Source organism: Sciurus vulgaris (genome assembly GCF_902686455.1).
Source record: "Sciurus vulgaris genome assembly, chromosome: 15".
NCBI classification, from domain to species: domain Eukaryota; kingdom Metazoa; phylum Chordata; class Mammalia; order Rodentia; family Sciuridae; genus Sciurus; species Sciurus vulgaris.
The window spans coordinates 66191396-66206044 of NC_136476.1; the positions used below are offsets into that span (position 1 = coordinate 66191396).

Genomic DNA, 14649 nt, shown 5'->3' on the forward strand with positions numbered 1-14649 from the left:
GTAGATATGAAAATAATGAGCAAAAATGATGCCTTCCTATACAATGTATGGTACTAGTCTACATGTTGTAGAAATACCAATGAACTTACCCACCACAGGCAATATTCCAAGTTTATGTAGTCATCAAGGAAAGAGATTCCATCCAAGTGGAAGGAAAGCAATTCAAAAATCAAATAACTACATTCATTTCATTATGAAGTTAGTAGAATTAAATCAGAGAATTTCTGTATAATGAAGAGCTTTTGTATTAAAATTAAAAACAATTTAGATGAAATGAAAAATGATATTTCAATAGGAAAACTAGAATGTTAATTCAGAGAAATCTATGCTATAGAACAATGAATTATTCTTATTAAATTATTAAATTATTATTATTTAGGGCTTAGACACTAAAAATAAAGACAAAATATTTTTGTCATTTTTCTTTGGCAGATAATTTTATTCTAGAAATAATTCAGTGGGGCCATAACAAGATAATTCATTTTGTATCTGAGATTTCACATTAAAAAAACTAATAGAGTTACATTAAAATAATAAAATATAAAGGAAAAAAATCATACAATATGTGGACAGTTTCTCACCTCGTCTTCCTTCAAACACATCATTGATTTCTCTCAGCAGTGTTGACATGTCACTAATCTGAGATTCCCAAGCTTCACAAAATACATCTAGGTTTTCTTTAGCAATTTTACTAGATGGATGCAACGTCAGTGTTTCAGCAGCAGAAATTATCTACAGAAACACAACATACACAGGCATGCATTTTTAAATCTCAGCTCTCAGAATCACATTAGAGGCCAAACTTAAGTCTTTACTGTTCAATTCAACTCAAAAAATAACTATTAAGTAATTTCTACACACAAGCCCTATGTTAGATAATATGAAGATACACAGTAGAATAAGTCCTGCTATTTATTAAAATCTGATTTACAGATAAACAGTACATACATTATTGCCCTGCCTTCAGGGGGCAATTATCTTTATTCAAGGAAGACTATTTCAACAAAGTTATTTTCATAGCACCATTCAAAGGCATACACTCTGATGACAAATAGTGTACTGTACATGATAGTAGAGGAGAAAGCGATAGTGGTGGAGTAGCAGGAGTAATGGCAGGGAGATAGCAGTAGTGGTAGTAACAATGTACACACACCCAGGAGTGCGTGGCCAATAACATGATTGAAGTACTGTGCCTTATCAGTGCTTGACATACATTAATCCTCAAAAACAAACAAAACACAACCCTTCGCAAATAAGCATTATTCCCATTTTACAGCTCAATAAACTGAAGCTCAGAGATGCCAAGTAAGTAACTTTTCCAATATGCTGTAACGTATATGCCAAGCTGACACGTGAACTCAGATCTACCTGACTCAGAAGCTGGGCTCTTTCCACCCCACACACCATATCTCATGAAACAGTGACATGGGCAAGAATCAGCCTTGTACTTTTACATACCACCATATGGGATAAATAAAACTGTCCATAATTTAAAGAATTATGGTAGTGAATACTGTCTTTGCATCAAAATCTATCTTGTCACCCCTCTGGACACACAGCAAGATTATATTCCCCTGCCTCCCTGTTAGAGGGGTGTCATGCGCAAGCTATATCATTAACAGGCCAAACATGTTTGTCTTTCCACAATGTCAGAATCTATTGAATAACTATAAATTCACTTTCATCAATGGATGAACATTTGCAGGTCACCTGATAGTCATAAGCTGGGTGAACACAGTTCTGTTATTCCAGTCTTCATTTCTAACAGCTGTAACATTCAAGTCACACATCACAGCTTACACAGTTAAATATATAATTTACAGAAAGGCTAAGTAAAGGTTAAGAAAGCCACAGCTGTGGGGAGCCATCCTTATCTAGCAGAATCAGATGAGTTGAGACATGGGACACAGAGGCCTGACTTCTAGAACTGGCTACCACGGAGGACTGTCCCAGATCGCCAGAGAGTATGTGGTGCTGTGTGGGAGTGGCTCCCCGTCTGTTCTATGGTAGTTTCCCAGAGTAAATGGCTCCCCTGACTCCGCCCCATCCTGTTCATCACAGAAGCCCTCCCGATTCAGGCCCCTTTACCTGTGTGGCTATAAATAAAGGAGTGGTGGGCTACTCCATGTTGTTAAAGGGCAGATCTGATATGGTCCGATCCGTCATGCCCCCTCTCATTTAAAAGAGTATTGGCCCTTGTGTGTTTATTGATTAGATAAGTTTATGGGTGATATAGTCAACACCGTCCTCCGGCAGTTAACCCTTTCTCATCCACCCGGGACATGGCTTAGAAACCCCCCATACAGGGGTTCAAGAGGCTGAACTGGGAGCAGCAAATAGAAGGAAAGGAGTCACTAAAGGTGGTTGGATGAGATTAAGAACCAGACAAAAAACTTGTTCAGGGAACAGAGCTATCAAAGCACAATATTTCATTCTAGGTCAAGATCCTGCAGGAGGACAGTATCAGAGTGTCAGCTAGGAATGGTCTTTGCATGGTCATCACAGGAGAAACACCCCTCTGCTGAAGCCCAGGTCTAGCGTGTTCGATGAGTTCATGGGCCCTCGTTTTTCCAATATGAGTGTGATACATCATGCAACCATGTGCTTCTGATTAATTCAAGTCTGCTTCTGATTAATTAAGTCCACAGGTGGCTATTTTTATTAGCACTATTAATTTATCAGTTTGTGCCTTATGGTTGTACTAGGCTGATGGTGGTTGTTTACTTGTAGAAATAAAGTATAGAGTCATTCCACCTCAGCACCTAAACTCAAAATGGAGTGGCTCTTATGGTAAAAACCCTGCTTTATAAAATGGAGTAACACAGGTTTAGGCACAGTCTGAGAACTACTGGTCTACACATGGGGAGTAACAGCAGGGTAGCCTGCTCCCCACAAGGGATGTGGCCATTGACTGAATCCTGTCCACTTTGACCCAGACCATGGCTTCCATGCCTGGCCCATTCAAACCTCTCTCATGCTCCTCAGTACTCTTCCCCTGCCCCATAGGAGGGTTAATGCACTGGACCCAGCAGGAATTCTAAGGCCCTGTGGGCTGGCAAGTCACAAGATGAAGCCTGGATTGCCAAGAGGAGAAAAGCCATGCCATCAATCAGGATTATCAATACGGGAGAAACCAATTGCTTTAAGCCAGTATTATTTGGGTGTTTCAGGTTTTATCTTGTGTTAGCTGCTACATGAATGAATTAATGAAATAGCTAATATTTTATCTTTCATGTAATAATCATTCTTTAACACAAAGTACTTAAGAGATGCTCTTTGATACATGGGCAGAAAATGGATGTCAAACAGAGCCCAAAGACAGGAACAAGAACTGACTGCACATGGCAAGAAAGCCAAATACTCCAGTACCAAAAAACATCAGTAGCCAAGGCAAGTAGGCTGACTCTCATGTGAAAGGACAAATATCGAAGCTTTGGTTTCTCCTGAAAAGCAGAGATGTCCTGTTTGTAATGGTGTTCTGCATATGATCATTATGGAAGCTGACTCATATAGCTTTCACTCCATGATAAGCCTTTGACATCTCGGTAGGAGGCATGCAGTCATCCCCCTAACATCCAACATGCCAGAGTGCACACACCGCCATTGTCTCTAGATCACTTTCACTATTATTAGCTATAAATCAAAGATTCAGGGAATGAACAACTACCATTCAAAATTGCAATTTAAGAACAAGTTCTTTTAGGTGACCATAATAAATGACATAAGAACATCTGGAAAACTGTATTTTAGAGCTTGGACTCAAAAACAGAAAAGAAGAACTTATTTTTCTTTAGGTTATAACATTTGACAGAAACAATATTTGATAGAATATCAGGCTGAGCACAGTGGCACACGCCTGTAATCGCAGCAGCTTGGGAGGCTTGAGACAGGTGGATCATGAGTACAAAGCCAGTCTCAGCAACTTAGTGAGACCCTGTCTCCAAATAAAATATAAAAAGGGCTAGGGATATGGCTCAGTGGTTAAGTGCCCCTGGGTTCAAGTCCCATTATAAACAAATGAACAAATAAATAAATGGAATATCAGTTTTGAAAAGGTTTTTGAAAATTATAAAGACTAACACTATAGAAAATTTAGGAAAAAAATAACTTGCAATCTAAATAGGCAGAATTTTAATTTCTGCATATTCCCATATAATCATTTTCACAGGCGCATATATTTTGTATAGTAGCAATTATAGTATATACACAAATCTGTGTACTGCTTATTTTAACATTGTAACAAAATATTTTTGATGTTGCCAATTCTGGTTATCATATTATTATTTTAACATTATAATGTGTTATTTGCCTAATTTAAGATAGTTTTCTTGCTTCAATTGAATCTTATTACAAATAATGTAACAAGAATTGTTTTAGTTTGTTTCTTAAATCTCCTTAGAATAATTCCCCTAGGAATTATTAGGTTGAAATGTGAGATTATTTTTATGGCTTGTTACATATTGTAGCTTACTTCCAAAACATGTTGTAGCATTATAAACAGCTTCATTTAAAATAAATATAAAATAGAATTTCAGTTAAATGGGCCAATCTCCAATTTGGCAGATGACCAGATAATCCAATGGAATGTAGTTCTAGCACATTACCAGTGAAAATCCATTATCTTGCTTTCCTATAGTAGATTTGGCTTCCAATTATCCAGAACCCTTTATACCTTCCTTCCTCACAATCTCCTATAACAATCAGATAAGACATAATATGGAGGGAAGAATCTGCTATTAAGCATACCTGTTGCCCAGTCACCTGAAATGTCTCTTCTGCATGTATACAGGTTATTTCAAGAGGTTCTGTCCCAGATACATGTCTCAGTAATCGACAAGTCTGTAAGAAAACAAGTCTACAGTTCAACTTTCATGCTCACATCCTTCACAATATACAGTATCACTTTATAATTATATATAAAATTAAATTTTACAAATAAATTTTTTTCTTAAAACCTATAGGAATAGATTTATGTATTATTGAAATTATTAAAAAGCTATATCGTTTACCAACAGATTCTCTAGGGTCAAAGTAGAAACAAATAAAAGCACAGCATATTATTTCTACTTCCAATCTGATCAGGACTTTAACCAAAAACTGTACTCATGTCAATATTCCCTCATGATTGTTTAGCTGTTGTACCATAAACTACAATTTCTTTTAGCAAATAAACCTATTACTCACCTCAACAAGCTGTTCTTTCTGTTCAGAGAGTTTACAGGCATATTCAGCCAAAGCTTCTAAATTTCCTTCTACTCCAGTAAGTTTTAATGCTTTTAAAACCATGTGATCAGCATGGTATTTTAACAGATCTGCTGCCAGCTGCATTGCTGTACTGTGAAGCTGCAGATGTGGGGGGTGAAGGCAATGAAGGAAAGGGAAAAAAAAATAGCATTTGTCACCAATCACATGACAAGCACTTAATAACCACAGAACAGAGGCCTTGAAGCAGTCCCATCTGATGGGCTGAGGGAGGTGTGAAGGTCCCTGAGGTTTCAGAAGTTGTGGAGCCCTGGGGAGGGCATGAGTCCCTCCCAAGGACCAAGGTGAGGTCTACTCCTTGGGATTCCCCAGGACTGGTGACACTACTACCTGTGGAAGATGACCTGGCCATCCAGTGCAGAGCAGCTGCTGCGCTTTCATCCTATTACCCACCAGCTCTTTCCCACACAGCTTCTCTCTAAGGTAACAATATTTCTACTACTCTTGCAGCTAGTGAGGAATCCATAGTATTGAAAGTATGGTATTCATAGTGCTAAGAGGGAAGACCAAATGGCAGCTCATGATCATGAAGAAGCCTTTTAGCATACTTTTAAAGAATTATCAGTGTGAGATTCAGTCAAGTAGATATTCAGTGAAATGTTATTAAATACCCACGTTGTGGCAGGCACTGCACTAGAGAGGCTGGTCGTCCATGACAAGTAGGACCCAGTCCCCGCTCTCAGTGGGGTACAGCCTATGACGGTTGCTCTCCAGAACTTTATTCTCTACTCTGAGAACAAACTGGGTCCCAGCCAAAATAACACATAAAAAGGTAACCAAAACCCTAAGGCAATAATTGTCTTTGGGTGGAATGGATTTTAAGCCTGGCTCACTATGTGGGTATCTTTGGACCCTATTAACTCCAAAAATGTTTTCTTATCCTGCATTTTAAAAAATGATATAATAGGTGATTTTGGGGTTGTCCTGATCGTTTTTAATAAAAATATTGTTCTAAAGAAAATTTGACTTCGAATTAAGCTTTTTTAAATGAAACAAGTTCTTGTTTCCTGGAAATAATCAATGCCAATTCAAATTACAAGACTTTCTATGAAATTAACAATAGGATTGTCTGCATTCAAGAAACCAAGTGAGAATAATTAAAGCCAGAAACAAAGACATTAAAATTCTCTTTCCTTTGAAAACTAAAGTCATATAAGAATTGCACAAGATTTTGTTTAACCAGCAGGGCTTTAGAGAATATCTAATGCCAACCCTTTATTTTGTAGACTGAAATAGGGCAAGAGAGATTGAGTTCCTTGCCAAGGTCACATAACTCTTACAAACGGTTCTGGAGACAAGTCATTAACAACCATAAAGGAAGAAAAAAGGGCACATGTGCTCTGTGCCATGTCCTGAAAGCAGCTTTATAAACTTCAGCTCCCTTAATCCTTAAAAGAATTCTTCAAGGTTGATGTGGTTATATCCATCTAAGAGCTAAGAAAATGAAAACTGTGAAAAGTCCCTCAGTCTATCACCAAAGGGTTTCGCACTGTACTAAAAGTTCAGGATTTCAACAACAGTTTAGCTAAAATTGAAGAGGCTGAAATAATATAGGGAGGCTTTTTTTTAAGGCATAGAAAACCATGGCCTTGCTATGTTCAATGGGGTGTTTGAATGGAGGTTTCAACAGAGCGGTCAGAACCGAGCTAAGATGTGAAACAGATCATCATGCATATAATTTACCAAAGAAACATCCAGAATCCAATTTCATTCTCTTAAGCCTTTGACGCACTTCAAAAAACATAAAAGGATTATGAAAATAGAGATAAGTGAGAGGTTTTTATGAGGAGGATCTCTCTGGGGAGCTGATCGGTGCTTATGATGAGGCTCCTCCAAGCACCCCTCCAAGTGGAGAGAGTAACAGGACATGGCAGTTGTAGTGTTGAGGGGGAGAGACAACAGGAAAGCCTCTGAGGGATACACACAGGCATCGTACGAAAGACAGTCTGCTTCGAGGGTCTACTGAGGCCAAAGTCATCTTACAAGGGCACTAGACCTAAGATCTTTCCACCCCCACTTCTCTTTTCTCTCCTTGTGCCACTACCTGGCAAAAACCAGTAACAGCAGCTACACTGTGGAGGATGAGGGGAGTGGAAAAGAGAAGAGACCCCATCTCTCCCAAAAGCTCTGGTAGGCCCTGGGGAACACCAGAAAGTCCTACAACTGAATGAAGACTGGAATGCTGATTAAAATATTGGAGTGAACCTTCTGATTTCTGAGCAAAGATTTGTATTTAAAAACTGAAAGTAAGGATCGGCACACATTTTCTATAAATAGGCAGATAGTAAATATTTAAGGCTTTCCTGGCCACACAGGCTTCATTGCAACTGGCCAACTGTGCTGTTCTAGAAGGAAAACAGTAGATAGCATGCACAAGAGGGCAGAATTTTGCCTAAAACACTACTTACAAAACAGATAATCCAGAGGTAGTTTGTGAACAAATTCCTGTCTCTGAGTAACTATAGGACTTTCAATGGCCTGAGCAGCCCAGTAAGTCATGAGATGATCATGTGTTCATTTCAGAACAGGGAAATCTCTAGTGAGATTTAATTTAAATTCAACAAAATGCATCCAACTTAAAGGTACAGTTTTATGAGTTTTGCAAACACGTAAGCCATATAACCTCGCTAGAATCAATATTTGAAACAGTTCATTACTCCAAAGAGGCCTCCTATGCCCCTTTGTAGTAAATATCCCCCAGTTTCTTTTTTCTTTTTCTTTTTTTTTTTTTGCAGGACTGGAATTTCAGTACAGGGGCACTTAACCACGGAGCTACTACATCCCCTGGTCTTTATATTTCTTAATTATTTTTTAACTTTGAGACAGGGTCTACTAAGTTGCCAAGGCTGATTTTAAACTTGAGATCTTCCTGCCTCACCTCCCAAAATGCTGGGATCAATCATGTACCACTGTATCTGGCATACATCCCTCGGTTTCTGACTTCCGGCAGCCACTAATCTGATTTCTGTCATTAAAAATCAGCTTTGCCTTGTCTAGAATTTTTTTCTCAATGTAAACACACACACACACACACACACACACACAGTTTTGTGCCTGGTTTCTTTCCTTCAGTGTAGTCTTTTAGTGATTCATCCATATATCAGTACTATTCCTTTATGTTGCTAAATACTATTTGGGAGAGTTATAAAAAAAAGTCATTTGCTAGTTCCCCTGTTGAGGAAATTTAGGATACTTCCAGTTTGGGGCCATCATAAATGAAGTTGCTATTAGTGTTCATGTGCAAGTTTTGAGAATGATGGCACTAAAAATGGTGGCTTCAAACTAGGTCAAAGGGAAAAATTGCAGCCACTACAGACACAAGGTCACATTAATACACATGCATTTCATTCATAATGAAAATTAACAGTGTATGAAAGATGGTGGAATGAGACAGACATCATTATGTACATGTATAATTACACAAATGGTATGAATCTACACCATGCACAACCATAGAAATGAAAGATGTACCCCATTTGTATACAATGAATCAAAATGTAGTCTGTAAAAAAAAAAAAATTAACAAAGAGAAAAAGAGGCTAAATTTCAAACCATACTTACTTCTTTCTTAAGTTCATTGAGACTGTGACTGATTTTCAAAACCATGAGTTCAAGTTCTTCAGCAATGCTTTTTGTTTTGTTGCTTTGCTAAAAAGTTTAAAAGAAAAATATACATAATGCTATGTCATCTTTTAAATCCATTATTCAAATTTCATTTGAATTATAAATTATAATAAATTCTTTTTTTAAGGCTAATAAAAGTATATTGTTAAAATTTACCTGCTTAAGGTTAGAATGAAAAATAGAATTTTAATTGTTTGTCCACACTAACTGTAAACAGGTGAATTCTTAAAAACTCATTTTCTTTAATAAACTTACATCTGAAACTAATCTCTTTTATTTTCTATTTATAATGTTCATCCCCTTCACTCTTAACCTCATTGAAAATCAAAGTCCTATAAGATCTTACATAAATGTCACTTTCTCAGAGAGGTTTCTCAGGCTAAATCTAAATAAGAACCTTTTCCAAACCCACTCTAAATGTTCTCCAAGAAATCATTCCAGTTCCCAATTCTGTATTTCTTTTTAAATTTTTATTTGTTGGTTCAAAGGCTATCTTCATAAGTTCCACAAAGGCTGGAATCACCAGTGAATCCACAATACCTGGCGGAGCACATGCCAGGTCTGAGGCATTCAGTTCTTTAAACATGTAAATCAAAGTCAAATGTCAACACCTTCCTGTAGGCTTCTTGATTCCTCTTACTAAGTATAAACTCAACCTGCTTCAAACCCTCTCAACACATGATCTACACCTTCACTTAGGATACTTACAAATTTTTGGGGGGGAGAGGGTCCTTGTCCCACCCTTTTCCACATTTTTTCAATATCCCAAAATCATTATAGGCAACAATCCTATCTAATTATTCTTTCAATTTCTGGTTCTTAGCATATAAAATACTCTAAATAACAACTACTTTAAAAAAAAAAAAAGGTATATCTGGTGCAGAATCAGAGCTCTCAGTGCTTGTGAAATATGTGAAGGGTGTTAATTGCAAATTTAAGAATTGATAGCATCAGGTTTCTAATTTCAACACAAGAAGTTCTTTATAATGTTTAGCTTAAAATTTAGCAGCAATCTACAGTGTTAAATATCACATAGATAATTCAAACTAAATACAAAACATGGCTTGAATCTCTTATACCACTCTACTCTTTAATTCCCCTTTAATGAGCATTTGCACTGGGTGATACCAACAAAATACCTGAGAAATCTGTGATTTGTGTCTACTCTTCATTTATAAATCAATCTAGTTCCCAGAAAATAGACAGCTGCTTCATTTTTCATGATCTCAACCATATTCCCCCTCCTTCACCCTTACTGCCAAAGCTTTTGTTCATGACTCTATTTGTTCTATTTCTGCTGTGTGTTATATGCCATGTGAAATACTTTTGTGACATAGCCTAGGTCTAAGAAATGAATAAACAGTGCCAGCAACATGTCTTAGGCCTCTGTCTGTCCATTTTGTAATCTACTGCTATGAGAGACAGGGAGCACCCTTGCTGCTGTCTTTACCAGTCCTGTCCAAATAGCCGCCCGTGTTTTAAGCACACTAACAGCCTATTTGAGGTCCACTAAGCAGTTGCCAATGGATTTGGACCAGGACTCTGTCCAAGAATGAAAGATCTTTACCTGCTAGATGGGTCTACCCTTGTCTTCATTGCATCTAAACCTCAGTAAATGTTCTGCAGCCCTGTGTCTATCAATCAGCTGTCCTCAGAGTTAAGAACTGTACATATCTGCAGGGCTCCAGCAGTAAGAGTCACATACCAAGAACCTCTAGGTAGGAATCTACCCCTCTGTGCTTCACTCTGAAGAAGCATTCTGGGGAGGAATTGTGCAGAGGTGAGTTTGGTGGAAGAGTGGAGACAACAGGGCAAACTAAACATGGTGATGGCAGCAGAGTCCAGACTGGCCTGGAAAATGCCACATCCTGTGAATGCTGGGCGGGAAGGACATTGTGGCTGACTAGGAGGGAGAAAGAGATGAGACATCTTGATTTCATGTTCACCAAATTCATCTTCCTGGTGATTATGTTAGCCTCCACACGTCCCAAAACATTAGTGAAAAGCTATGATATCCGATTTACTTTGAGGGGAAAAAAGTGCTTACAGCTTGAATCCACACAGAAACGAACTGCTGCAGTTCCATTCTCGCCTGAGTTGACAGTTCCAAGATGCGTTCCCTGTGCTCATGGCTGGTGTAAGCAGAATCAGTGAAGTCCTCCGTACGCTCCAAGATGACTTCCAATGTTGCAGAAAGGTTCTCTTTGGACTGAAAATAAGGGTTCTCCCGTACAGCTTCAATATTCATCTGAGAATAAAAAGGACATACATTCATGTGAGTCAATATTCCCAGCTGATTGCAATGGGCTAAACACTATCAATTATTTCCCAGCTGAGGGGAAATAGAGCCTCCAATGATAACTATATTTTTCATGACCCCAGGAGAACACCTTGTTCAAGAGTCATCAGGGACCATGCATAGCCTCATTCCTAGAGTAGTTAATACAATGACATTCCCGGGAGATCAGTGACTACTACGACAGAAAGAGCATCATCACATAGCAACTGGCAGGAAAAATGAACCAGCCTCCGGGTAAAGGATTTGCATCTGAGAAAATGCCTAAGCAAGCAAAGTCCCAGAAGACATGCTACACCCAAACGTGAATATGTTCTGAGCCCGGGGGATAGGTGTGGAGGGTGAGAGGGACTGGAAGAGACACCAATTTTTCCTTTACTAATTCATCAAAAAACTTTCCTAGTCACATAACTGGTCTCCCTACAATTCATTTTATGTCCCCAATAAGCACCTCACTGACCCTCTTCAGAGGCGCTGCATAATCTTTCCAAAACATAAGCCCTCTATTGCCACATAACCTATAATTAGCTCCTCAACATCAAAGAAATCAAGCCCAAACTTCTATGATATAGCACAAAATCCTCTGTGGTCTTGTCTTTACAAACCTCTCTAATAGGCTATCTCATCTCCCAAGCCCCCAAAACTTCAGCCATTCTATGTCCAGAGTTGCTTGACTGTGAACACATGCTCATTTGTGCAATCTTCTTTCTCTTAGCCTTCGAAGCCACACTATATCACTTCAGCTTTAACTTCTAGTCCATGAAATATGTCACAGAGACAACTTGGGCCACCAGGAAAAAAGTAGTGATAATCATGACTGTGGTGATGATGAACATGCTGATAAGGATGCTTACATTTGCTATGCACTTTAAAGTCCTGTCGCAAATATTGCAAGTTAATCCTACATATGATCCATTTTAAGATGAACCATGAAAAAAATCAAAGTTTGGAAAAGTCAAGGGGATATTCAATAATCACGCCATCCTAGGTATATAGGATTTTTTTTTTTTTTTAAAGCTAAGAAAGAACATTAGTGAGGTATGGAACCAACTGTGAACATCTGAATTTAAAGAACTTAACTAATTAAAACATAAAATTTAGTCATATTGACCTCACATCATTTATAATAAGGTTTTTACTTTCCTTTTAGAGAAAACTTGTATGTGTTTTTAGACAGCAACTTAGTAGAGTTTGGTGGAACTTTCTAAAGGCTAGTCATTTATGTTTCCATAAGATTTGCCTACTTACCTATAATACTGAATACAGAAAGGTATCCAATTTCCCTCTACAGATTATATTCCCCATCAAAAGAAAAGAAAAAGAAGATACCAAAGGGAAGCCACTGACATTGAGACTGAGCCTATTCTTACTGCTCTGCCCTCTGAAGTACCTGATCCTGGAAGGGTCAGCAGCAAGAGTGGCAGCAGCAGACCCAGGCTGAGCTTACCCTGCTTATCCTGCTTACCCTGGAACTGGAAATGAAGAAGGCATGGAAGACCTGCTTCTAATCCCCACTCCCTAGTTAGCCTTTGACACTTGGCAACAGATCTCCTCCCTCAGTACTTATAAAAGAGGGAATTAGAAAACTAATCTCTTAGATTTGGCAACATTTCTAAGAGAATGATGTCTTTGCAGCTTCTGTCCCTTAGGAAGAGATGCAGGAGTGGGACTGGCATCAGAGAAAGAAAGAACCCCAGAGGCATTAGCTGAAAGGTCAAACGTGAGGACTAGAGAGCCCTAGGACCTGCAGAAGGCTCCCACTTCCCTTCTTTACAATTCATCAGCTTTCTTCCTTAAAAAAAAAAAAAAAAAAAAAGGCAGGAGGGCATAAATATATCCACCCAAAAGGGAATAGGGGATTGAATACAGTATTTATTAAGAACATGGCCCCTAAAATGAAATGTTCTACTACTTTCTTTACTGTATGGTCCTATTTAGATCTTCACACAATTTTAAGTACAGTAAGCTAGAAAGAACACCATTCCTGTCCTAGCCCAGTTTACGAGAGGTGAGGTAACCCTCAACATACTGGACAGCCTTGGTTTCTGCATCTGCTAAGTGAGAGCACTGTACTAGATGTGTCCCTGGGGCCCTCCTGACTCAGACACTGCCCATATCCAGAGAATACCTTCTCCATCTTTCGACTCCAGGAGAAGTCAGACTGCCTGGAGCCACACTGCCTAGCTTCAAATCCCAACTCTGGTACCTTCTAGCTAGCAAGGTAATCTCATTTGTGTGTCTCAGTATCCTCAGTCATACAATGGGGACAATGACGACTGTTCCTGTGCAGACTATATGTTCACACTTTTACAGCACTCAGACCAGGACTGGCAGAGTCAGGACTCAGTAACTGTTAGTATTATTGTTTACTTTAAATTTTAATTATTAATGCTATTATAATATTGCAATCTCAAATATCAGCCTTATGGCACAAGGATGAGCAGGGTCCTAGCAGAAATGATTTGCTGGACTGTCATCACCCATGGATGTATGTATGGTACTGCTCAAAAAAAGGGGACAGGATCATCCTTCTAAACAGGAGGCTATGACTACACAATACAACTCAACAGGTCTAGAGTAAGTACTAGAAGCAAAGACCACTGTCTTTTATAAATGTAACACTAAGCCAAATGTTACTGAACATTAGGTTTGTATATAATGACGCTGCTTTAAAGAGATATATCTTTTTTTGTGAATCATCACTGTGAATTTTTACATAAAATATGGCACTATACATAACAACGCTCCATTCAAATGCAAGGAAAAATCAAAATATAATTTCTTTATTCTGACCTTGAATTCTTTAATTCCAGTAAAAATACTGATAGATGAAATATCAGACTCTCCATTTGGTTTACAGTCAGTCACAATTTCAACAACTTTATCCAATGCCACTTTCATTCGGTCAAACACTCCTTCTTTGTTTTTATGAGCTGATTCGCAGTTGGGATGCCTGAGACACGTCTTCAAAACAATAGAAAATTTTAATATGTGACCCATTCTTAGCACACAAAATCTTACAGAGAACATGTCATGCTAATAAAAATGGTTCTTTACCCAAGTCTCCTGGGTCCCTGGCTCCCCCAGCTGCCTCTCCTCACTAGGGTGGAAGCAGGATGAGCAAAAAGCGATAGCAAGGTTAAGTGAAAAATGCAGAGTGCAAAACTGTATCTGTACACTTCAACGATAAGCTCACCTAAGGTTTTTTGGGGGAAATAAAACTATTTCTTCACTATGATTAAAACTATTTAAAATGTTGCCTTACACATGCAAAAACTGGAAAAGAATGAAGAAAAAAAAAAAAAAAAAACAAGATGATCTATGACTGGAGCTACAACTTGGGCTTTTAAAAAATGATGTATTTTGAAAAACTGCTTAAGGGCCTAAATATGCATAGAGCTTTCTGGAGCGGCTCCGTGAGGTCTCTGTTTTTGTGGCCTGGCTGATTCCAGCACAGAGTAACTACT

The 14649-nt window shown here is 38.4% G+C and overlaps 1 protein-coding gene across 1 annotated transcript in view; it reads right to left on the minus strand.

Moving 5' to 3' along the window:
• CTNNAL1 (catenin alpha like 1) overlaps positions 1-14649 on the minus strand; it is a 56687-nt gene that overhangs the window by 17547 nt on the left and 24491 nt on the right. Inside the window, exons 6-11 of the mRNA XM_079111978.1 lie at positions 13976-14146; positions 10934-11134; positions 8824-8910; positions 5185-5343; positions 4747-4839; positions 582-732 (exon numbers count right to left, since the gene is read on the minus strand). Coding sequence (XP_078968104.1) covers positions 582-732; positions 4747-4839; positions 5185-5343; positions 8824-8910; positions 10934-11134; positions 13976-14146 — 862 coding nt within the window. The remainder of the gene's footprint in view (positions 1-581; positions 733-4746; positions 4840-5184; positions 5344-8823; positions 8911-10933; positions 11135-13975; positions 14147-14649) is intronic.